At 45.4% G+C, this 24,349-nt stretch overlaps 1 protein-coding gene across 1 annotated transcript in view; it reads left to right on the forward strand.

The window, feature by feature from the left end:
* Nucleotides 1-23,889, forward strand: part of BFSP2 (beaded filament structural protein 2) — a 68,179-nt gene extending 44,290 nt beyond the window's left edge. Inside the window, exons 5-7 of the mRNA XM_058729921.1 lie at nt 13,799-13,930; nt 20,816-21,036; nt 23,614-23,889. Coding sequence (XP_058585904.1) covers nt 13,799-13,930; nt 20,816-21,036; nt 23,614-23,617 — 357 coding nt within the window. The 3' untranslated portion in view covers nt 23,618-23,889. The remainder of the gene's footprint in view (nt 1-13,798; nt 13,931-20,815; nt 21,037-23,613) is intronic.
* The last annotated feature ends 460 nt before the right edge of the window (nt 23,890-24,349 follow it).

Consider the following 24,349-nt stretch of genomic DNA (forward strand, 5'->3'; position numbering starts at 1 on the left):
ATTTCCTCATTTCAAAGGTGAGGAGACAGATCCAGAGAGGGCAGTGACGTCCTGAGGTCACACAGCTGGCTGGCAACACCACAGTTCAGCTCTCCAGGCTCCCAGTCCAGGCACCTTTACTCCACACTGGGCTGTCATTCCTGCTTGGCTCTGTTCCCAAAGCAGAATCTCTGTGGTGTGCAACCCTGTTTTGTCCCAACCCTCCTGGGGCATACACCACACTGTAGTGATCATTTCTTCATTTGTTTGTTTGTTTGTTTGTTTGTTTGTTTGTTTGTTGAGGAGGGGGGAAGGAGAGAGAGAGAGAGAGAGAGAGAGAGAGAGAGAGAGAGAGAGAGAGAGAATCCCAAGCAAGCTCCACACTGTCAGTGTGGAGCCAGACGAGGGTCTGGATCCACCAACCATAAGATCATGACCTGAGCCGAAATCAAGAGCTGGAGGCTTAACCAACTGAGCCACCCAGGCGCCCCTGTAGCAATTATTTCTTCAGGGAGGAGGGAAGGGGCATTGAATTCACAGAAATAAATCCTGCATAGTTTGAAAAGGAAAAAACTCCTGGCCATTATTATTCACCCTTCACACTCTTGAGAATCATTACCAACCCAACAGTAATTCAAGCATTAATTCTGAACAGATTCATTAGTGTTTTTTTTTAATAGAGTAATCTGAAAGCTGCATCTCAGAGAAAACAGACAGTACTTGTTTTCATTTGGCTAATGCTGCCTGGGCCTCTTGCAGAGAGGCGGAGCTCAGAAAATATTTGCAGAATGAGTGAATTCCTCTGATCATCAACAGAGATCAGAACTGACAGCCAGAAGTCCTCCAATAAATAGTTTTGTCAGTTGCTGTCATGCCCTTGGGGGCTGACATTTGCCCGTCCTGAGCATCTCCTGTCGGTTTCCTGGCAGCAAAGCATAAATGTGAAATGGCTTAGCACACACTGCTTTCAAAACCTTTTGCAGAGAGCATACAAACATGTATTTAATTACCTTTCAGCCTGGAAAGCCTGAAAATTAATTGACATGATTAATTTATGTCTTTGTTTAGGTTTCCCCAGAAACTGACCCTGAGACAAATATTAAAGTGGAAATGGTTTACCTGGAAGTTGGCCGGGGCGGGTGCGGAGTACAAAATACCGGTAGAGAAGGGAACCAACAAAGAACTCATTCTCCAACCAGCAGCCACTGTGGGAGACTGGACTCTGAAGCCACAGGGCTTCTGGGGAACAGTACAGAATACAAGAGAAGGGAAAGGCGAGGAAGCTGGGGTAGTAATACCATCCCCATCAGACATCTGGCATCTGCTAGCAGAGTGACCTTTCAAAGACTTCAGAGAAAGCTCTCCCAGGCAAAGAAGTATGGAATTTGGCAGTGGAATGGAAGCTGGGGAGAACAAACATGTTTCGGCCTGAGGGATAAAGGTGGATGCCATCAGCATCTGCTACCAGTTATCTGCTAACTCCTCCTAGTTTTAAATCAATAAAAGCTTATAAAGAGGTTATGGCTAGGTTCTCTCCAGCCACGGTCGTGGATGTCAGGAACTTTGGCGGTCCAGTTTTTGGAACTTCTCAAATTGTATAACTCCATGTTTGGGGAGATCAGTTTGGTCCAGAAAATTTCTGGAGGGTCTTGCAGCCTGGCCCTTCCTTTGGTTTATTGTGGTTACCCACCTCAAGGTATTTGAGGATGTTCAGGGAACCACAGACAACATGCCATACCACCCTCCAGACCTCCTGGCTAGCCATGGAATACATTCCCCAGTCTGCAGCCCACAGACCCTCACAAGGCCACCTTGGGAATATGGGGGGGGGCCGCTATCATGCACCTCTTTCCTAGCATTCCTAATCTGAGATTTTCCATTCTGGAGCAAGCAAGACAGGCTCTGTTTTGCCTTCTTAACCACCCCCCTGGGGTCTCCACACCCTCACTCCTGGAAGCCTCATCCCTGTCCCTTGTTCACTGCAGCGGGAGGATGTGGGCAATAACCAAAGGCTTACTCAATTACCAGCACAAGCTGGTGGGGTGGGGTGGGAGGTGCCACTGAGAGAGAACTCAGCTTCCTATTAATAGCTCCTGGGGGCCAGGAACCCCACAGCAAATGCTCCCACGCTACCTATTCTGATGGTGGTCTGCACTCGCCTCAGATCAGTTCAAGGCATTTGTGGTCAGGAACTTCATTGGAGCTCTAACCATCATGCCTCCCACAGTCAGGATGACAGATTGTGGAGACAGTAGAGAATGAAGAGAGGTGAACAGATTGAGATGAATTGTGAGGTTTCTGGTTATTGATAGCCTTAGGGCTGGAAGACACATTAGCAACTGACTAGAGCAGTGCCCTCTAATAGAAATTTCCACAATGATGGAACTGTTGTTGTATAATCTGTACATCTTTCCAGTATGGCGGCTACAGGCCACCTGTGCTTACTATGCACTTGGAATGTGCCTCATACAACTGAGAAGCTGAACTTTTTAAAAAAAATTTTTTTTAACATTTATTCATTTTTGAGAGACAGAGCACCAGCGGATTAGGAGCAGAGAGAGGGGGAGACAGAATCTGAAGCAGGCTCCTGGCTCTGAGCTGTCAGCACAGAGCCCGATGTGGGGCTTGCATTCACTGACCTCGAGATCATGACCTGAGCTGGAGTTTCATGCTTAACCGACTGAGCCACCCAGGTGCCCCGAGAAGCTGAACTTTTAATTTTATTTAATTTTTATTTAAATAGCTATGTGTGGCTAGTGGCTATCATATTGGACAACATAGGTCTGGATCTACCCATAGGAGACTAGAAACCTTGGATAACATGTCTCCACATTACCCATATTCACAAATAATAATTTACCCTGAAAGGGCAAATATTTTATATAGGCTGCCATGTCAACACATTCCCTTTGCTTGCTTGTACAAAAGTGAATATTCTCTAGAATATATGAAATTGGATTGAAATGGGTTTCTGCTAGTCACCTGGGGTCACTGACTCTAGATGGCAAGATAGCCAACTGGGAGAGTCCCTTTGAAGGAGGACAGAAACAGCAGAAGCCCTAAGAGCATCTGCAATCTAGGAGACCCTGTGTGTTGATGAGTTGGCTATAATCCCGATGCCTCTTCAGTGAAATAAGCCATGTTTTATTCTGGTGCGCTCACTACAAGCACTGAGGGGGAGTGTCACAGGAAGAGCTTTGGGCCCAGCTTGTTTTTCTTTCTTTTTTTTTAATTTACTTTTATTTTATTTAAGCATTTTTGATATATAATACCTTCACTTGCTTCAAAATTCAAAATGTGCGAAATGACATACAGTTCTTTTCTACTGGGCCAGTCAATGTTATCCTTATACTATGAGTCCTTTCAGAGATATTTTATCCACATACAAGGGAATACGTATATATTCTCTTTCTCTTTACACAAATAGTAGTATTCATGCTTTTTAGATGCATGATATTATACCACAGTGGGCAGCAAACTATGGCCCACAGCCAAATCTGACCTACTGCCTGTATTTTGCAAATAAGCTTTATTGGAACACAGCCATGCTCCTTCATTTACATATTGTCTATGGCTGCATTTGCATACGCTAGCAGAAGCGAAAAATTGCAATGGAGGCCATGTGGTCTGTTAAGCCTAAAATATTTACTATCTGGCCTTCTATAGAAAAAAATTCCCAACCCCTGTTCTAGCTAATGGATATCCCAGGATTTATTTAATGCCTTGCTGATGAATATTAAGGTGGCTTTTATAAAATCTTTTGCTTTTATAAATGAGATGAGTCACTAACTACGTATGTCCCTCACTTCCCAAGATGGAAATACATCTACTGAATAAATTCCTAGATGTGGAATGGCCGGGTCAAAAATTATGTACATTGGTAATTTTGATAAATGTTGTCGAATTACCCTAGGTAAAGGTTGTAACACTTTACGTTCTCATCAGAAATGTTTGAGAGTGACCATTTCCCCACATCCTCGCCAATACTGTGAGTTCTCATACCTTGTGATCTTTGTCAATATTATAGGTAAAACATGGTTTCTCGGTGCAGTTTTATTTTGCATTTCTCATATTATAAGGCAGGTGGAACATCTCTTTACATGCTGAATTTCAGCCATATTTGCTCTCATGTATACTATCAGATCATACCTTTTACCCATTTTTGTTAGGTCTTGGACTTTTTTTTTTAACGTTTATTTTTGAGAGAGAGAGACAGACAGAGCATGAGCGAGGGTGGGGCAGAGAGAGAGGGAGCAGGCTCCAGGCTCTGAGTTGTCAGTACAGAGCCCAACACAGGGCTCGAACCCATGAACCAGGAGATCATGACCTGAGCCAAAGTTGGATACTTAACCGACTGAGCCACCCAGGCATCCCAGTCTTGGACTTTTTATTACTGGTTTGTAGTGACTCTTTGTACGTTAGAAAAGTTCATCCTCTCCCTGCAATAAGTTGTAAATGTGTTCTCAGCTTGTCAATTGTCTTTTTACTTAATTTATGGTAGTTCCAGCTAGCTTTCAAAAGGTATTGTTAGCCAGTAAGGCAGGGTTACTAGAGGAGTCAGGAGACCAGGGTTTGGTTCCTGTCACTGTGTGTTACAGTAGTGTAGCCCGGCTGGTCTGGCCGGGGGACAGGGCGGGGGAGTCAGAGTAGTTGTTAGAAGGGAAAATAAAGAGACTGTCTCATTGAGGTAGGCACTGGCCACTTTCACCTGTTCTTTACCCTACCAAGTACAGCGTGTATACTGTAAAGGGCACTCCTAGACCCTCACCATCCACACTGTGTTTCCAACCTCATAACTGGTTGATGACCAATATTTGAGTGACTATCTATATAGAGGATCACCCAACATTGTAAGCTCCTCCTCATACATTCTACCAAGAAATCTTCACTCGCTCACTCACTCGGACTCCATTTGTTAAACACAGACCAGGTGCTTGGTGCTGTGGGCACAAAGTCCCTGGCCCGTCCCTGGCCACCTGATTCTGTGGTCTCAAAATATCTTAGATATTTCTCAGTGGTAGCTCTTCCCCATGAAAAGTATAGGGACCTTGTTTCTAAAATAAGAGACTTGCAAAGATGAAACAGCTCCAATCCCTGAGAAATTAAAGTAGTAGGGTTTTCATTCAACACGTGTTAATCTCCAAGAAGAGACAGAGCAGAGGAGTTCCTTCTTAGGAATGGGATGGTCTCCGGGAACCAGAAGAAAAATACTATCATTTAGACTTCTCCAACAATTGCTTTAAGAAGGAAAACATACTTTTCATACTTTTACACTCACTGCCGAGCCTCTTCTGCCACTTTCCTCAGCGGGACGTGCTTTACTGATGGCCAAGGGGCCGCAAGACCACAAAGCCATGTGCTCCTCGCTGTGCCCTTTGCCAGTTTCCACTGAGACTGGGAATTGGTCCTATAGCCTTAAGTGAGCAGCTTCAACAGCCAGGTGGCTCTTGTGTAAATTCAAGGAGAAACTGGCTTAGCCTCGCCAGGCCAGCTCTCCTGCCAACACTGAAGTTTCACCGAGCGAGACACGTATTTCTTTTTAGTTCCCACACAGGAGAACTCATGTCTCAGGTAAAGACTGGATAGCATCCAGCCTTCTCCCAAATAAATCCTACATCTGGCTGGATAGGTCAGGGGTGTGTGTGCTGCTTATCAAAAGCTATCCTTAGCTAAATACCATTTATATGACACCGCAGGACTATAAAGTGACTTATAGTCATTATAATAATGATAGCTAATCCTCCTAATGAAAAGGAGATGTGATTTAATTCCACTGCTGGTAGACCCTCCTCTTCTGTAGTCCCTAGAATGTGCCTAGGACACATTGTAGACCTTTAGTAAATGTTGCTGAGCATGTCCTAGGTGTGAAAAACCATGTTAGGTCACCAGGGCAGACGGAGGAGTCAGTGAGAAGTTGTCCACTCACGAAAGGTACCTACAATCTAGTGTGAGGTTGGCTGAGTGCATGTGGGAGGCAATGGAGAGAAAGACCATTCTTCTAGGGGCACCTGGGTGGCTCAGGTCATGATCTCTCAGTTCATGAGTTCGAGCCCCACATCGGGCTCTGTGCTGATAGCTTAGAGCCTGGAGCCTGCTTCAGGTTGTGTGTTTCCCTTTCTCTCTGCTCCTCTCCCGCTCGTACTCTGTCTCTGTCTGTCTCTCTCAAAAGTAAATAAAACATTTTTAAAACGAAGAAAAAGACTTCCGCAAGGCAGAATGCAATGTGTCATGAAGGCATTGCCAACAGAGCATTTACCAAGTATCAGCGGTGCTCTGAGCACCTCACAGGCTTGTTCTTATTTCGTGTTCCCATGATGAGATAAGTATTGAAATATTATCCATTTTACAGAGGAGGGAACTAAGGAAGGCCCAGAGAGGTTAGTAACTTACCCAAGAATACACACTTACAAAGCGGCAGAACTGAGATTCAAACCACACATTCTGACTCCAGTATCAACATTCTTAACAGCTAGGTTGACCTGGACAGATCACATGGGGTGGGAGTGGGGGTGTCTTGATTCATTTTCTTTACTTAGAAATGAGCAAGTGACATCTTGTGGAATGTGAGGTTGAGAAGCCTTTGTCTTGAGGGTCCAAAAGGGTATGCCAGACTCTTGTCATGATCTTTCCAAATCATGTTTCTGTGTCCTGCCCCCACGTGGGATAAGATTCCTCTGTGATAGAAGATCGGGAACCCCGGTATCTTCAAGGACTCCATTGCTTTCCCTTTCTCCTCGATAGTGAACATAATGAGGTTAGTGTGACCCCGTGAGATCCAAGAGGCTTGAGAGCAAGGCGGTTAGCTGTACTCTGAAGCTGAGCAACGCGTTTGTAAAGCTGTTTTTCACCAGCTGCACAAAGAGAGAACTCCAGTGATTTGCTGAAATCCACACAGCACCTGCCGGGAAAAGGCAGAGTGCACATTTCCACGTCTGAGCGCTCATCTTGGATACATGTTCTGCTAAGAACATGCCTGCATAGCAGAGGGCTGGGTTAGGAGATGGCCCTTTTCCCCCTCCATTTGGAGACTCTCAGAGACTTCATTCTGACTCACTCCAAAGCATGCTTGCTGTTCTTTCTCACACCCATCTTACATGTGCAATAACATGCAAAATTTAAAATTTAAAACGATTTTTTAAATGTTTATTTATTTTTGAAAGAGACAGAGACAGAGCATGAGAGGATTTGGGGCAGAGAGAGAGGGAGTCACAGAATCCGAAGCAGGCTTCAGGCCCTGAGCTGTCAGCACAGAATCTGACGTGGAGCTCGAACTAACGAGCTGCGAGATCATGACCTGAGCCACTTAACCGACTGAGCCACCCAGGTGCCCCCTTAATTTAAATTAAAAAAAATTTTTTTTGCCAGGGCACCTGGGTGGCTCAGTTGGTTAAATGTCTAACTTCAGCTCAGGTCGTGATCTCACGGTTTGTGAGTTTGAGCTCCACATCAGGCTCTCTGCTGTCAGCACAGGGCCCACTTTGGATCCTCTGTCCCCTTCTCTGACCCTCCCCCCCTCACACTTGCTCATTCTCTCTCTCTCTCTCTGTCTCTCTCTCTCTCTCTCTCTCTCTCTCTCTCAAAAATAAATAAACGCTAAAAAATTTTTTAAGAAATCTTTTGCCAGATTTCAAAATATCAATATACTCTCCTGTCCCAGAAATATAGATGGAGTGCAAACATGGGAGCCTTCTCCTGCATAGCAGAGCCAAGATTTCAAGCTGGTTTGAAATCCTGGGGACCAACATATTTGAATCTCATTACACATCCTAGCAACTGCACTGAGCAACAAAACAGAGCCCTATGTTCCTATCCTCAGGGTCTAGACTGACACACCTACTGTTTGGTCTGTGAGGAGAAATCTGGAAGCATTGGATTGAAATGGAAATAGAAGCAAAGTAATTATTAATCAGAAAGCGTAACTCCAAAAAGCAACTGGAGAGAATAGGTAATACTTTTAGGTGAGTTAAAGCAGTTAACTGTCCCCAAATGAAGGGTAAGTATTACGTGTGGTAAGCTGTTTTGAGAAGGTATTGGGCATGATATAAAATGACACTGAAACCCATAGTAAGCAAGTTAATTTATTTTTCTCTTTCCATATTAATTAAACTGTATAAGAAAGTTTCCATTTGCTGCTGGTAGGTCATTAACACTTCCCCGTACTTATTTTTTTAAGCTTATTTATTTTTTTTGAGACAGAGAGAGAGAGAGCACTCAAGTAGGGGAGGGGCAGAGAGAAGGAGAGAGAATCCCAAGCAGGCTGTGCCCTGTGAGTGCAAAGCCCAACTCAGGGCTTGACCCCGTGAACTGTGAGATCATGACCTGAACCAAAATCAAGAGTTGAACAGTTAATGAGCCACCCAGGTACCCCGACACTTCTCTTATATTATTAATTTCAACTTCCAATGAAGAGAAAGCAGGGTTTGGCACTTAGCAACCTGACAACCAAAATTTGCTCCATTTAAAAAATTTTTTAATGTGATTAATTTTTCAACTATCTTTTGTCTGTGACAAGTGACACAGCTTTATCAGTTTCTGTAGCAATCTAGAACTTTGCTTCCATGAACCAGGCATCACATGGCAGTTTTTTTATTTTAACTTTATTTATTTTGAGAAAGAGAGGGGCAATCAGGGATCCCACGAACTGTGAAATCGTGACCTGAGCCAAAAATCACATGGGACTTTTAAATGCAGATTCCCAGGCCCGCTCAGCTCTCCTGAATCAGAATCTACGTTTTCACAAGCCCCCCTAGATGATTCTGATGTGCACAAAATTTGAGAACTTATCTACAGTTTCCATTTTGAACACATTTCTTTATAAAGAAAAAATGAATTGATTTAAATAAAAATTGCTTAAATCAGTATTCAGATATGTGCAAAACCATGCTGCTTGTGGAAACACTTGGATAAAGTGTTCATCCTCTCGAAGACCAGTGTGAAACTCTGAATACAAATCACCTACTGCCTGGGTTGAGAGGAGGGCAGATCATATGGGGGACTATGAGAGCCTGGGCCAGCAGATTCACCCCAGACCCACCCACCTAGGCTTTGAAACTTACCCTCCAAAGGACCTGATTTCCACCCATCTCCATTTCTTACCCAGGATGTGCTGGTCATGTTTCACACCTGCTCTCTGGAGGGGGTAGACATAAGCATGTGTATTTATGTGCTAGTCAGATTTCACAGTACCATTAAAAGGTAACAGAGAAATTTCTGTTGATGTTTTCTTTATATAATTTTAGAGATAACATAATTTTTTTTTAATTTAAATCCAACTTAGTTAACATATAGTGTAATAATGATTTCAGGAATAGAATTTAGTGATTCATCACCTACATATAACCCCCAGTGCTCATCCCAGCAATTGCCCTCCTTAATGCCCATCACCGATTTAGCCCATCTCCCCCACCCAACACCCTGCCAACAACCCTCAGTTTGTTCTCTGTATTCAAGAGTCTCTTAAAGTTTGCCTCCCTCTCTGTTTTTATCTTATTTTTCCTTCTCTTCCCCTATGTTCACTTGTTTTGTTTCTTAAATCTCATATATGAGTGAAATCATATTTATCTTTCTCTGACTGACTTACTTCCCTTAGCATAATACCCTCTAGTTCCATCCACATTGTTGCAAATGGCAGGATTTCATTCTTTTTGATCACTGAGTAATATTATATTTTGTGTATATATATATATATGTAAATATATATGTAAATACACACACACACACACACACAAACACACCCACACACACACACCCCACATCTTTATCATTCATCAGTCGATGGACATTTGGGCTCTTTCCATACTTTGGCTATTATCAACAATGCTGCTATAAACATTGGGGTACGTGTGCCCCTTAGAATCAGCATTTTTGTATCCTTTGGATAAATACCTAGTAGTGCAATTGCTGGATCGTAGAGTAGTTCTATTTTAAACTTTTTGAGGAACCTCCATACTGTTTTCCAGAGTGGCTGCACCACTTTGCATTCCCAGCAGCAGTGTAAAAGGGTTCCTCTTTCTCCACATCCTCGCCAACATCTGTTGTTGCCTGAGTTGTTAATTTTAGCCGTTCTGACAGATGTGAGGTGGTAAGAGATAACATAAATTTTAAGATAAAATACTCACTTTGTTTTTCCATTTGCACCTATACCTTCAGTGTGACTTGCTGAAATCTTGCAAAATCTGCCAATTGTTTTTACAATTCTGTCATCAACAATGTCACAAAATCAGATTACAAAATATGCTTGATTATTAATATCCGATTAAGCAAAAAAGTCACTCATGTCAAAGATAAATGAGGATAGCTCTCATATGAATTTTCGGTTGATATTTCCATTGACCTCAATGAGTCCTTTCATCAATGATATGAGTAACTTCTTCGCAAATCAGATAATAGTTTGTAAATATTGGGAAAATACTCCCTCTAATGTTTTTGCTATTCCTTTTTTTTTAATGTTTATGTATTTTTGAGAGAGACAAAGACAGAGTGTGAGTGGGGGAGGGGCATAGAGAGAGGGAGACACAGAATCGGAAGCAGGCTCCAGGCTCTGAGCTGTTAGCACAGAACCCGATGAGGGGCTCCAACCCCCGAATGTGAGATCATGACCTGAGCTGAAGTCAGACACTTAACCGACTGAGCCACCCAGGCACCCCTGTTTTTGCTATTCTTAATGCAACGGCTACAGACATGACCCAACTTAAAGTTTAATCTGCATTATTAACATTTCCTTAAGTCTAGATAGTCAGCAAAACAATAATTCAATCCCTGATTTGTGGTGTTTACCAATTTCCATGAGGTAAATACTCTCATGGCTGATTTCAAACTCCTAACTTGACGTAAATGAGCACAGAGTTTGAAAGACATGCTCAGGAGTCCATTAAATGTTATTCCCACCACACAGGTACCATCAATATAAAGACCATGGATGGCACAGATAATGATAAAATGTAAATAAATTAGCAAGTGATGTGTTTGGAGTATTTGTTACCATTTTAATAAAACTTAATTAAGTGTAAGTTGATGCAATTTAATTTTTAATGATGGCGGTGTCTACCAACCAGCTTACAAACATCCTGAGAATTTAACACTCAGCTCCTGTGAGGGGTCAGGGGCTGACTCCAGCTCCCGGCTGCCCCTGGCCGCTCTGTGCCCCTGCACCGCCAGACTCCATTTGTCTGCCAAAGCACCACCCTCCCACTGCCCACCCAGCCACATGGCCTACACGGTCAAGTCCCAACCGGAAAGAGACAGAGAAAAATAGGGCAACCCATCGCAGGAGGGCTTGGCAGACCACAAAGATGTTTTAGAGTGGTCCACCTTCACTTTGGGGAAGGCAACTCTGCTTTCAGGAGTCTTGATGGGTTGGTGGAAACTGCAGCACTCAGTACTGGTTAAGAGTACAGGTCTGGCATCTGTCTCTACACTGGAGCCCAGCTCTGCCCTCCTAGGACATACGATTTTGAGTAAATAGCCCAGTCTCTCTGTGCCTCAGTTCCTCATGTAAAATAGGAATACCAATGACACTTGTTTCATAGGGTCGTGAAGATTAAGTGAAATAATGGACTTAACCCTGTTAATGAAGCGCTCGGCACCGTTAAGTGCTTAACGCCTATGAGTTATCATTAGTAGTATCCAACCCACAATATCTTTTACAAACTCATTTATTGGCTAATAGTACTTTTTACATATATAGAGAATATATGCTGTCACTATTTGCATGCTTTTAAGGTTCTAAAAGTGTCCACATGCATAACCTGATGGAAGCCTCAGAGTGACCCCTAGAGATAGTCATATGATTATCATTCTCCACTCACTGTCATCTGCATTCTGTGGGCAGGGACGGGGCTCAGAGAGGCTGAATGACAGTCCAGGGACACACAGCCATGCACTGACCAGTCAGAGCTGGGCCCACAGCTTCCATTCTCCTTCAACCAATCCCAGACTTTTTTTTTTAATGTTTATTTATTTATTTTGAGAGAGAGAACATGAGCAGGGCAAGGGCAGCGAGAGAGAGGGAGAGCGAGAATTCCAAGCAAGCTCCATGCCATCAGCACAGAGCGAAACGCAGGGCTCAAACCTACAATCCGTGAGATCATGACCTGTGCTGAAATCTGGAGGCAGATGCTTAACCAACAGAGCCACTCAGGCTCCCAATCCCAGAACTTTCTTTTTTTTTTTTTAATTTTTTTTTAACCTTTATTTATTTTTGAGACAGAGAGAGACAGAGCATGAACAGGGGAGGGTCAGAGAGAGGGAGACAGAATCTGAAGCAGGCTCCAGGCTCTGAGCTGTCAGCACAGAGCCCGACACGGGGCTTGAACCCACAGACTGCGAGATCACGACCTGAGGTGAAGTCAGACGCTTAACCGACTGAGCCACCCAGGCGCCCCTCCCAGACCTTTCTTTAATGGGTGTTTTTGTTGAGGTCTTTATAGCCCTCACACAGAAAGAACTACTCCTGAGATATGAGCCCTCTGACCTGGGTGTTCTTAGTTAGTCAGTTAGATTGGGCTATTTTTGCATAACCCTATAAATAAGTATTCAGATGTAGTAAAAATGGCCAACCCAGCCAGCCAGTAACCTAGGAGAGAAAACAGGTGTTTTCTCCCATATCACTGGCTCAGAGATAACCCTTCGACTATTCTCAGATGAATGAAGGTGACCTCTAGTTTTCCCTGTTCTCCAGCACAAAGAAAAGGGGAGCGATGACCTACTCCACTGAAAGTATGGGGAAGAACCAGACTATGTCCATCTTGCTCAGGGAGAAATTTCAAAACACAGACCCCCTGTGTTCACGGTTGTGGCCAGACTGGTTTTTATGAGGAAACAGGGGCTGTCAGAGAAGTTGGAGTGCTCCTCGTCTAAAGCAGATGTGGGGATAGTTGGCACTGCCTTACGGTACTGGACAGAGTTAGAAGTTCTCTGAAGGGCAATTTGGCAACGTTAGTCAAAATGATAAATGCATGCCCTTTGACTCAGCAGTTCCACTGCAAGGATTTACCCCCTCAGAGATACGCCCATGTGGAAAACGAGGGTTATAAAGCCATTCTTCACACCATTGTTTATAACAGGCAAAGACTGGCAACAAAGTGCTCATCGGTGCAAGGGCTTCTAAATAATTAAGGTGCTTCCAAACAAGGCAATACTATGGAGCCGTTTAAAAGAATGTAATTGAGGGGTGCCTGGTGGCTCAGGCGGTTAAGCATCTGACCTCTGCCTAGGTCGAGATCTCAAGGTTCATGAGTTCCAGCCCCACGTGACAGCCCCTGCTGACAGCTCGGAGCCTGAAGCCTGCTTCAGATTCTGTGCCTCCATCTCTCTCTGCCCCTTCCCCACTCACACTCTCTCCCTCTCTCTCAAAAATAAACACACCCCCCAAAAAAATTTTAATAAAAGAATGTAATTGATCTATATATACTAGTAGAAAATATTTTCTAAGATATATTAAGTACCAAAGCAAGAGGATGGGGGATGACCATACCTATTTACTTATAAATATATGGAATATTTCTGGAAAGAGGTACAGGAAACTGGAAACAAGAGAACTAGATAATTAGGGCATAGGGACAAAAGGAGACTTTCTCCTATAAATCCTTCAGAAAAATCTTTTTAATTTTATTCTATTTGCATGCACTATATGTTCAAACTAAGTAAATGCTTGGATACGAATCGGTGGGGGCATCTGTAGAAAAAGGGGGATATTCAGTCTGCCAGCTGTTTGCCCTAAGGGACATGCAGCGGAGTGGTCACTGGGAAGGGTGAGAGGGAAAGCGAGGTTCGGGCTCTCCACGCACCCCTGCTCACGCGGACACCTGACCCTCCACAGCAACAGGCGGAAATGGCCCGCATGGTGCAGACCCAGGAAGAGAAGCTGGCTGCCGCCCTCAGACTGGAGCTGCACAACACTTCGTGCCAGATCCAGAGCCTCCAGGCTGAAACGGAATCCTTGCGGGCCCTGGTGAGTGGGCCGGGAGGAGCCTGGCGTTTCTTATGTCAGTTTTAACTCTCAACTGTTGAACCCTAGTCATAGTCGTGTGGGTCAGAGTTTGCAAGAGATTCCCATTTCACAGCATGAGTTTTGAGTCCTGAAAGGGTCGTCTGATACAGAATCACAACAAGAATAGTAGACGCTGTTAGTGCCCCACCGAAATACCCTACACAAGGCCGCTGCTGTGAGTGATGGCCGCTGATACCCCCAGACGTCCCTCTTCAGGGGCCCCACCTCTCCAGGGAATTGTCCTCAAACAGTAGACACCTGGCCTAGAAGGTTAGGCCCGCCACCCCCACTCCCCCTCAGCCAATGACGGCTGACATGGGGTTTAAAAGTCCAGCCCACTTGCTTCCAAGCGAGTAGGTTTTACAGTGTAATTCATACTCCAAGCTCTCTGTGGGATCAGGCTGTCCCAGTCTCCTGCTGAGACTACCTCCTGGCTTAGCACCTTCCTCCGCTCTATACTGCTTTCCTTGCCCCCCCTTTTCTTGAGAACAATCCCTTAATTATTTACAGGTACCAGGATCCCTACCTCAGGCTTTGCTTCTGGGGAACCAAACCTAAGACACCTAGTAAGCTCCTCAGACTCACTGGGGTTTGTGGAAAGATCTCTTGCCTTATTTATTATTATTATTATTATTATTATTATTATTATTTATTAATTGAAATAATTATTAATAATACAGCAATCCACCCTCTGATCTCTGGGGTTAACTAAAGTTCTATTAGGATGCCAAGCACACAGCTCCTCCTCGATACCCCCTCTAGGGGCCATGCGTGCTGATTTGAACCACAAGCCTGTTGTCCACACTGGAGTGCATGAAAGGAGATGGTTCATGCAATCCTTGTGCAGCTGTGGTAGTCTGGACTCCACTGAGGCCCAAGGAGCCCATCTCTCCCATCAATTTCAAGCCTTGTGGAAGTTCCAATATTATTGTTAGTGCCCCTCTCTTCTACCATTCCCCATACACCCCCATCTCAGTCTTGCCACCCAAATCAGTTCCGACACCAAACCAGCAGCCCCACCTCCCAAGAAGTTAGCACAAGGATTTATTCTAGTTGATTCCCTCAGAAACAACTTTTTCCCTGCCTGTGGCCAAGCTGATCCCATCACCCCCAGCTCCCCTTCTTTACGTCTTCAGTTCACTTGGGTCCATGTCCTCTGGCCAACAAGGTCACATGGTGCCCAGTCAGCTCAGGAAGATGTTCAGTCTTGTCATGCCACGGCATGACACAGCACACATCTCACCGCTCCTCTGCTCTCCCACACATCCTGTGATGGGATCTGGGTCAGTGCAAGAGGATGTGAGAAAAGGATTTGAGGTGAGAAAAATCAGGAAACTACAGCCTAGAGCAATGTGACTTTAGCCAAAAAATTGGAAGACATTGCATTATTTACTCAGAGCTATGTGAATTCTATTGTAATCAGTTTTACTCAACTGCCATGACCCTTGATGCTAATATTAGGGGTGCTGCGCTTTGCCCAACTTGCTTTAAGCACAGTTAAGGTTAAGAACACCTTGTTCCCCAGGTGTTCTTGTGGCTGTCAAAATTGCCACTCTTCCAGTCATAGAAAGTGCCAGGCAAAATGTGGGGGACATACACTCAACCCCACATCATCAAAAAATCCTGGATGAATCGCACCTGTGTAGAGGTGGCTCATCACTCAGCACACATTCCAAACGTGTATTGGCTGCCTCGTGTGTGCTAAGCCCTCCCTGAGGCAGGTCCCAGGGATGCAAACAGGAAGTGGATGGTTCCCGTTGTCTAAAAACTCAGACGGGTAAGAGAAAACCTGTGCGCAAATGACTGAACACAGCAGAGGGTACTGGTTCCCCAGAGCAGGTCCTCCCAGCAGCCTCCATTCTCAGCAAGTCCCAGCCTGCCCTCAACAATGTCCCTCAGCAGATGCTGTCACCACCATGCTGCAGGTAAGATTCAGGTCCCCCAACACGAGGGCTCTGTCTTCCTTTTCCAAACTCGAAATACCTCTAAAGCTTTATCCATCCTCTCCTCCCTTTAGTAAACTTCACCTGTCCACTGTTGCCCCATCTGGGACATTCCTCTATCTACTGTCCCCTCTCTTCTGCATGTTCGGTGGAATTGCCTGGGGGTAAAGCAGAAAGCCTTCCTTTGCCAGACCTTCCAGCACCACCCAGGTTGGGTTTCATTCAGAGACCAGCCCAGATTCCATAGGAAGGGAGATACCCAGGACTCACCCTTTGCTCTCCTACCCTTGAGCCCTTGGACATGTTCTTCCCATGACTGGAAGGAGACCCCTCCCCAGCCTTGCCCACTCTACCTGTCCTCACGCACCCTTGGCACAGGGGAAGTGGAAGACCTACCAGTGCTTCCCAGTGAAGAGCCTAGATCCTGACTCCCACAGCTGGGGTGATCTCTCCACCTGCCACCCACTCACATTCAGAGCCCTGTGGTTCGTGTGGTATATCAGCTGATCCTCTGATGTCACATTAACTTCTTCAGGGCAGAGACCATGTCTAGTTAGCTTTATGTCCCCAAAGCACTTGGTGAGTGTTCAAAGTGATACCAATAGCAATGAGAGCATACTCACAAGCATTCTGCCCTTAGACCCTCATAGAAACACTGAGAAGTGTGGTGGGCTATGACTGACATCCCATTTTGCAGAAGAGCAAACTGTGGTTCAGGGGTTTGCCCATTAACACGAGTAACAAGTGGAGGACCCAAGCCCTTCTGGCTCTGTTTCTCTACTAGACCACGGTAGGCCTATGGGATTGGGGGTTGGTACCAGACTCTGGAATCTGGAATCCTGACTCTATTCACTAACTGCGTGACCTCTCTAAGGTTCTGTTTTCTCACTTGCAGAGTGAGGATCTATTTGGGTTATCATAGCTCCCTTCCGTGTTAGTGGCCGAAGACAACAGTAAATCATTTGTTCATTCACTCTGCAATTTAGGTGGAGTCCAGCAGAGACAGCTCTTCTCCATTCCATGTGGCATCTGCTGGGGCTGGCCCATCCAGGAATGGCTTCAAATCACACGTCTGGTGCCCCAGATGTGCCTCTTTTTCTCCCTCCATGTGACCTCTCCATGTGGCTGGCTTTGACTTCCTCAAATCATAGCAGTCGTATAGTTGGACATCTGACATGGAAGCGGCTTCCCTCAGAGCGTGAGCACAGAAGCTCCCAGGCCTCTTAACACCTGGACTTGAAAGTCCCTAAATATCACTTAAATGGAATCCTGTTGGTCTAAGCAGGCACAGACCATCCCAGATCCCACAAGAAGAGAAATAAACCACCTCTTGAGGCAGTGGCAAGGTCACATAGAGAAAGGACATGTGGGATGGAGATAATGATTATAACTGCCTTTGGAAATGTGATCTACCACTGGACCTAACAGAATTTACTTTATAAAGTCATTGGGATGATTAATTAAACAATGCAGGTCAAGCCCTTAGCGCAGTGCCTGACACAGAGTGAGCAGTCGATATATGTATCTATTATTGATCATCATTGTAAAATTATTATAACCACTGGCAAAGTAATCCCAAGTTGGCATCATCCGATCACCTCACTTAAACCCCATGGTCTGGGGCGCCTGGGTGGCGCAGTCGGTTAAGCGTCCGACTTCAGCCAGGTCACGATCTCGCGGTCCGTGAGTTCGAGCCCCGCGTCAGGCTCTGGGCTGATGGCTCGGAGCCTGGAGCCTGTTTCCGATTCTGTGTCTTCCTCTCTCTCTGCCCCTCCCCCGTTCATGCTCTGTCTCTCTCTGTCCCAAAAATAAATTAAAAATGTTGAAAAAAAAAAAAAAAACCCATGGTCCTAACTATTGGAACAAATGGGAAGAAAATTCACATCCCCGCAACCAGAAGTCTTAAGAGTGATGACATGCTGGTGGTGCTCAGGACCCAGGACAGGCTGCCTCTGTCCCCTGCTGCCTCGAGTAGATCAGAGTTCTGGTCACTGGGCCTTGTGGGCAAGGTTGGGAGCACAGACTAAGCCAGAATAAGTAGCACACTTTCCTGCAGCTTTCAAATACAGCTCTGCTCATTCAGCCATCCCCGTTATCCTCAGTCTGAGCAACCTGCACACACAAGGCCACCATGGCTCATATAAGTCTCAGACAGCCACGCTGGAGACACTTTCAGTCCCCTTTGCCAACAAGGCCCTATTTATATTGGCAGGCAGACACCAATGATGGTGCTTAAAGCCTACTGAGCTCTGTGTTCAGTCAACTCAAACCAGGAATGGGATTCAAGGCCAGAAATCACATAAGGTCACTATTTTACTTTCTGGAGGGCTTAGCAGTTCAAGGAAGTCCCTTCAAATCTCCAGAGACTGGGGAATAAGTGTGCTTCTGTGACCTCATTTTGCTTGCTGGTGTTGTGTGGCTGAGGGGGCCAGAGTTAGGAGATGTGCATCAGTGGCCTGATTGCCATCACCCGAGCCCAAGTGTCTCTGGGAGGACCAGGCCAGGATTTCAGGGACTTAGGTGGGGAAGCTGGACTGTGACTCTGAGGGTGGGATGGAAGAGACAGAAGACCTCTGATAGGGGTTCCTATGAGCCCACCTTGGGCAATGGGTCCTAAGGCATCAGAGAAAACCCCAGGCCACATGGAGAAGTCACCCATGAACATGGAGCAGAAACTGTAGACAGATGATCCAAACGTGATTCCATAAAAGGTTTTTCCAAATAACAGGTGTTACAGGTCCAACATCAACAATAAACACTACAAACCAAGCAATTTCCTGATAAACAAAGGGAGAAAACCCAGAGTGGAACAAGTGATTCTCAATGTGCAGGTGGCCATTTCTGCATCCTCATTGCCATGGAGCGGTTCTCAGATCTCACCAAAATAATAACCCTAGACCAGATACTGATCTAGATTTATTTTCTATTAGTCACATTTTTGCCACCTGTAAATGTACCTAGGATGGGAATCTGGTTCAATATCCTCATATCCAATGGAATTAAGATAGTTTAAATAAGATAATAGTGGCCCCTGCTTAACAGGAGCCATGACTCAAGATGGCATCATGGCCAACAATCCTCCATTTCAACCACAGTCATCAAAAAGGTATGAAAAATCTCCTCCTAGGGAAGAGAAACAACAGAAAGTTGCTTCATCGAGATTTTATTCAATCCAATTTGAAAAGATATTTATCTGTTCTTATGTGTTGTATAAAAAGTCAGATGCTAAATTATAGGTACACCATAATTACAACTATTAAAAAATGTTAAAGGCAGACGCATGCAGTTTTTTAAAGGTGTTTATTGGTCAGCCCTATGGTCTGCAACACTTGGTATATGGGAGACAGGGCAATAAGTATAACCATAGTGCTGTCATCCTGGCAACACACCCAGATGAGCACCTACTCTGTGCCAGCAGAGTATCACTTATCACTGGGGTTACAGAAATTTCATTTCTGCTCACTCTCCAGTAGGGGAGACATGCCCCTAAGAAGCTCAGCCCACTATTACAAGTTCAAGGGCATGCATGTACTTGGGCAGCTGTGGAAACCCAGAGGAGGTGGCCCTAACCCAGCCTTGGGGCGGGGGGGGGGGGGGGAGGGGATGGGGTAAGAGACTATCAAGGAAGTCTTCCTGGGGGAGGTGACCCCTGAGCTTGGACTTGGGGATGAGTAGGAATGATCCAGATGAGATGGAAGAAGAGATACAAACCCAGATTTAGACTTCAGGCAGAGCACTATGGCTGCTCTGTGGGGAATGCAAAAGCAGGAGGCTAGAGACCAAGAGACCAGATACAGGCTACTGAGGTTACCCCAGGGGAGCAGTGATAAGCATCCATCCTGGGCACCTGTGGCTGGTGGGGAGTGAGCACGAATGTGAAAATTTTTCAGAATATACAAGAGGTAGAATTCACTGATGATGAACTGGGGAGGGGGGGAAGATTAGGGACATGCCTTTCTTTCCCTGGTTTCTAGTCCATGTGAGTTCACCAGCTGAAGCACAGAATAGGAGAGGCAAGCATGTTCAGAAGGAAGCCGGTGGCTCCATTGTGGACACCTTGATTTGAGATGCCCATGGATTGTACATATTTACAGTAAGAAGTTCAGGAGCAGGTTTATGCTCGGGGGAGAGGTCTGTGCTGGAAATATCAATGCAGGAGTCACCAGGAGAGAGACAACTAAAATCATGAGTGTGGCAGAGACCAACCAACACAGACAGGAGAAGCACAGCTCAGAGAGAAACAGACTCAGGAGAGGGTGGTGGGGTGCCCACAGAGAGGGGACAGCAAGGGGAAGAGAACTTAGCCAAGGTGTGATAGTAACACACTAAAGAAAAAATGCTGAGTGTGTAAAGGCCAGAGAAGCTCATGCTAACTCTGGCAATGTGGGCAAGAATGCTGGAGGAAAAGGCGTTTTAGCTTAAAAATGGATGGGGTTTCAGCAGTGGAGGAGGAAAAGGCCCCCCAGGGAGTGAGAAATCAGGGGCAGAAAGGCCCAGAGGCAGTTCAGAGAGCAAGATTTCTTTGAAAACCACCTGCAAACTGCCTCCCCCTTGTGTGCCTGTGTGTCAATTTCTCACTCTCGTTTGTTTTTTTTTTTTTCCCCTCATTATTTTCCTCTCTCATTCTGTCTCATCACTATACCTCATCTTTCTCCATCTCCTTCCCCTCTTCTCTTTCTTCCTCCCCCCACCCCCCATCAGAAGGCTCAGTGAATCAGACCAAACAAGAGTCTGGCCTCCCCAGGAAGAGTCATCATTTCCTCCGGGGAGCCAGCGAAGCCATTGTCCTGGGGAGAAATGGACAGCCCGGGCCCATGCCAGCCCCTCCCACAGCTCCACCCACCTCCCTCTCCAAGGGTCCTGCCTGCGGCCTCGGGTTCGACCCGCGTTCTCTCTTTGGCAGAAACGAGGCCTGGAGAACACCCTGCACGACGCCAAGCACTGGCACGACATCGAGCTGCAGAACCTGGGCGCCGTGGTGAGCAGGCTGGAGGCGGAGCTGAGGGAGACGCGCTCAGAGGCGGAGCAGCAGCAGCAGGCTCGAGAGCATCTGCTGGCGCACAAAGCCCAGCTGCAGAGGGACGTGGCGTCCTACCACGCCCTGCTGGACAGGGAGGAGAGCTGGTAAGCCCCCGTCTTCCCGATTCCCGTGAGTGACAAGAAGACATGCCCATGGGTTTGAAATGAAAAGTTTTTCGAACGCTAGAGAAGTAACTAGGGGAAGGGGCGCCTGGGTGGTGCAGTCAGTTAAGCGTCCAAGTTCAGCCCAGGTCATGATTTCGCAGTCTGAGAGTTCGAGCCCCTGGTGGGGCTCTGTGCTGACAGCTCAGAGCCTGGGGCCTGCTTGGATTCTGCGTCTCCCTCTCTCTCTGCCCTTCCCCCCTCCCCCCCCCCCCATGTTCTGTCTCTCTCTCAAAAATAAACATTTAAAAAAGGTAGTAAAAAAGAAATCATCCTCAAACTCCCAACACAAACACACACACACACACACACACACACGCTCCCACAGACTAGGTCCCTGAAGGGTTTTTTCTGTTCATATATTCACATAATGCAGGCACACACGGACACACACACATGTACACAGACATACCTCTATGTGTTCATACATACTGAGTACACACATGATGTCTGTTAGGAATACTTTCAGCTGAATGTAATAGACCCTCATTAGTGGGTCCACAAATCAATGCTCCTGAAACTTTAATGTGCACTTAAAACGCCAAAACCTGGGCATCTTTTATTTTTATTGAAGTATAATTAACATAGTGTTATGTTAGTTTCAGGTGTACAATATAAGGATTCAACAATCTGTACCTCACTCAGTGCTCATCAAGATAAGTGCACTCCTTAATCCCCATCGCCTATTTCATCCATCCCCCACCCACCTCCCCTCTGACAACCACCAGTCTGTTCTCTGTATGTAAGAGTCTGTTTTCACTCCTATGTAGAATTTAAGAACAAAAGCAAATGAACAAAGATAAAAAGAGAAAAAAAAAAAACAGATTCTTAGAGAACAACCTGGGGACTTTTTTTTTTTTTTAATGCAGACACTGCTCCACCCACTGCCTGGGGTAAGGCAGGAGAGTCTTCACTTCTAACAAAACCCCCAGGCGGTGCCCATAACTGCTGGCCCAAAAAACCACAGTTTGAACAGCAAGGGCATAAACCACATTTATCTAAGAATTCCAGAAATAAGGTGGTGTAGGTTACTCAATGATTTCATTAAGGTCCCACGCTCTTTCATCTTTCTGATATACCATCCCTGATATATTGGCTTTCGGTCTTCATTTTGTCACCCATGGTTGCCTGCCACAGCTCCAGACATGGTAAGAAGGGGAGGGAAGAGGGAAACAACAAAAAAATCTTTTCCGTTTGTGGCTCTTTTATCAGTGAAAGAAAAGCATTTTGAGAAGCCTTCCAGTGGATTTTCCTTATATCACATTGATCATAACCTGCTCATGTGACCATTCCTACCTGCAAAGGATGCTGGGAAAGCAATGATTTAGCTTTTCCAGCCTCCATACTGGAGAGAGACAAGGGATAGGAATGGCATATATGTATCTGTGTATGTATGTGTATGCTCACACACGTATGTGTATATATAGTCTTTTTTAAATGTTTATTTATTTTGAGAGAAAGCGAGAGAGAGAAAGTGAGTAGCGGAGGGAGAGAGGGGAAGAGAATCCCAAGCAGGCTCCACGCTGTCAGTGCCGAGTCCCATGCAGGGCTCAATATCACGTACCTTGAGATCATGACCTGAGCCGAAATCAAAAGTCAGACGCTTGACAGACTGAGCCACCCAGGCTCCCCTGCAGTCATTTTTTTAACGGATAAGAATTCTAGGAGCATATACATAAGTCTTGAGGCTCAGTTTCCTTGCCAGCTCTTTAAGGAAATCCAAGCCTTTATTTTATCATAATTCTGTATTTCCCTCCAACTCCCCTTCCAAGACATACATTGAATAATGAATAGAATATCAGCTCTGAGAGACAACTTAGTGATTCTACAGTCCAACCCCTCAATTTCAGGGAGAATACTAAAGCCCAGAGCAGAACATGATGTGTCCTTGATCACACGGGAAGGTGGAGGCAGAGCTGGGACTAGAGCCCAGGTCTCCTGGCTTTTCCAATGTGCTGTGCCACATTTTTCTTCTGAAGGCAAGAGATCTGAATAGAAGCAACCTAATCTTCCCTCCTTTCAAATGGAAAATATGTCACCCAGCTCCTTTCCAACTGCCTTTTTATTGGATTGATTTCTATTGATTATAAAAGCTAGATGCTCCTAAGAAAGCTCATTTTTTCAAATGCCCACGAACATCTGAATAAATACATAAAATTGTTTTAAGCATATACAGAAAGTAATGAGTTAGGCTGAATGTACTTCAGGAATATAAGAACTCCATTTAGTGAGTGCCTGCTATGTGCCAGGATAGTCTTAGGCTCTTTATCTTCATTTCTTCCCAAAACTGCCAGGATGACATCATTCTCCCCATTTTATAGACAGGAAACAAAGCCTCAGAGAGCTTAAGTCATTTGCCCAAAGTCACATATCTAATAACCATGGGACGGGGGTTGAAACCCAAACTGCCTTACTCCAAAAGCCAAATTTTTTCCTGTCCTATACTCCTCCCATGATATCTTTACTAATTTTCATCATCTATGACTTCTTTCACATGTATGTATTTTTTGTTTGTTTCAGCTAATGAAGAAACTTCCTCTTTTCGTAAAGGAAATGCTTCCTCCCTCACCAAGTGACCAGTGAAATTCCTAGAGGAGTTCCTCCACACCCTCATAGACTCCCACCACCGCCCTACCCTCCTGAGCTGGATTCCCTGCTGGATTCCCTGGTTGATTCGGCTTAATCCGAAAAGCATCCTGGAAGTGGAGAGGGTCCTTCTGCCTTAATTTAAATAGTCTGTAGCTTGATCAACCTCCCTTGTGCCTCTCCAAATAAAGGCTTTGTGTGTGGCTTCCAGTCTGCCCACCTTGCTTGTCCCACTGTCAGGTGGAATGGATATCACATTACCTGGCTGGCTTTTGCTCATGGAGCCATTCTTAAAGGCTTCTGCAAGGGTCCTTGAGCTTGACACCATCTGCCTCGTCATCCGAGGGCCAGGCGCTCTTGGGTTTATGGACATAAACGCGCTGCTTAGGCAAGGCTTGTGCTCATGGCATGCCGGGTTGACCCCAATTTGGGGCAAAAATATCACTCTTGCTAGAGAGAGGATTGGCGCGGTACTTTATTGAATATATCATGATCACAGACATCACAGAGCATTCAGATCTCTTGAATGAACTCTGCGCGGTCACTCACGTGCAGACACACACGTGCAGACACACACGTGCAGACACACACATTCCACTGTGATTGGCAGATTATCTCTCAATCAGTTGAAAGGGTACTTCAATTTAAGTCTTGTGGGGGAGGGCATTAA

This window comes from Neofelis nebulosa, chromosome 5 (genome assembly GCF_028018385.1).
Source record: "Neofelis nebulosa isolate mNeoNeb1 chromosome 5, mNeoNeb1.pri, whole genome shotgun sequence".
In the NCBI taxonomy this organism is placed as follows: Eukaryota; Metazoa; Chordata; class Mammalia; order Carnivora; family Felidae; genus Neofelis; species Neofelis nebulosa.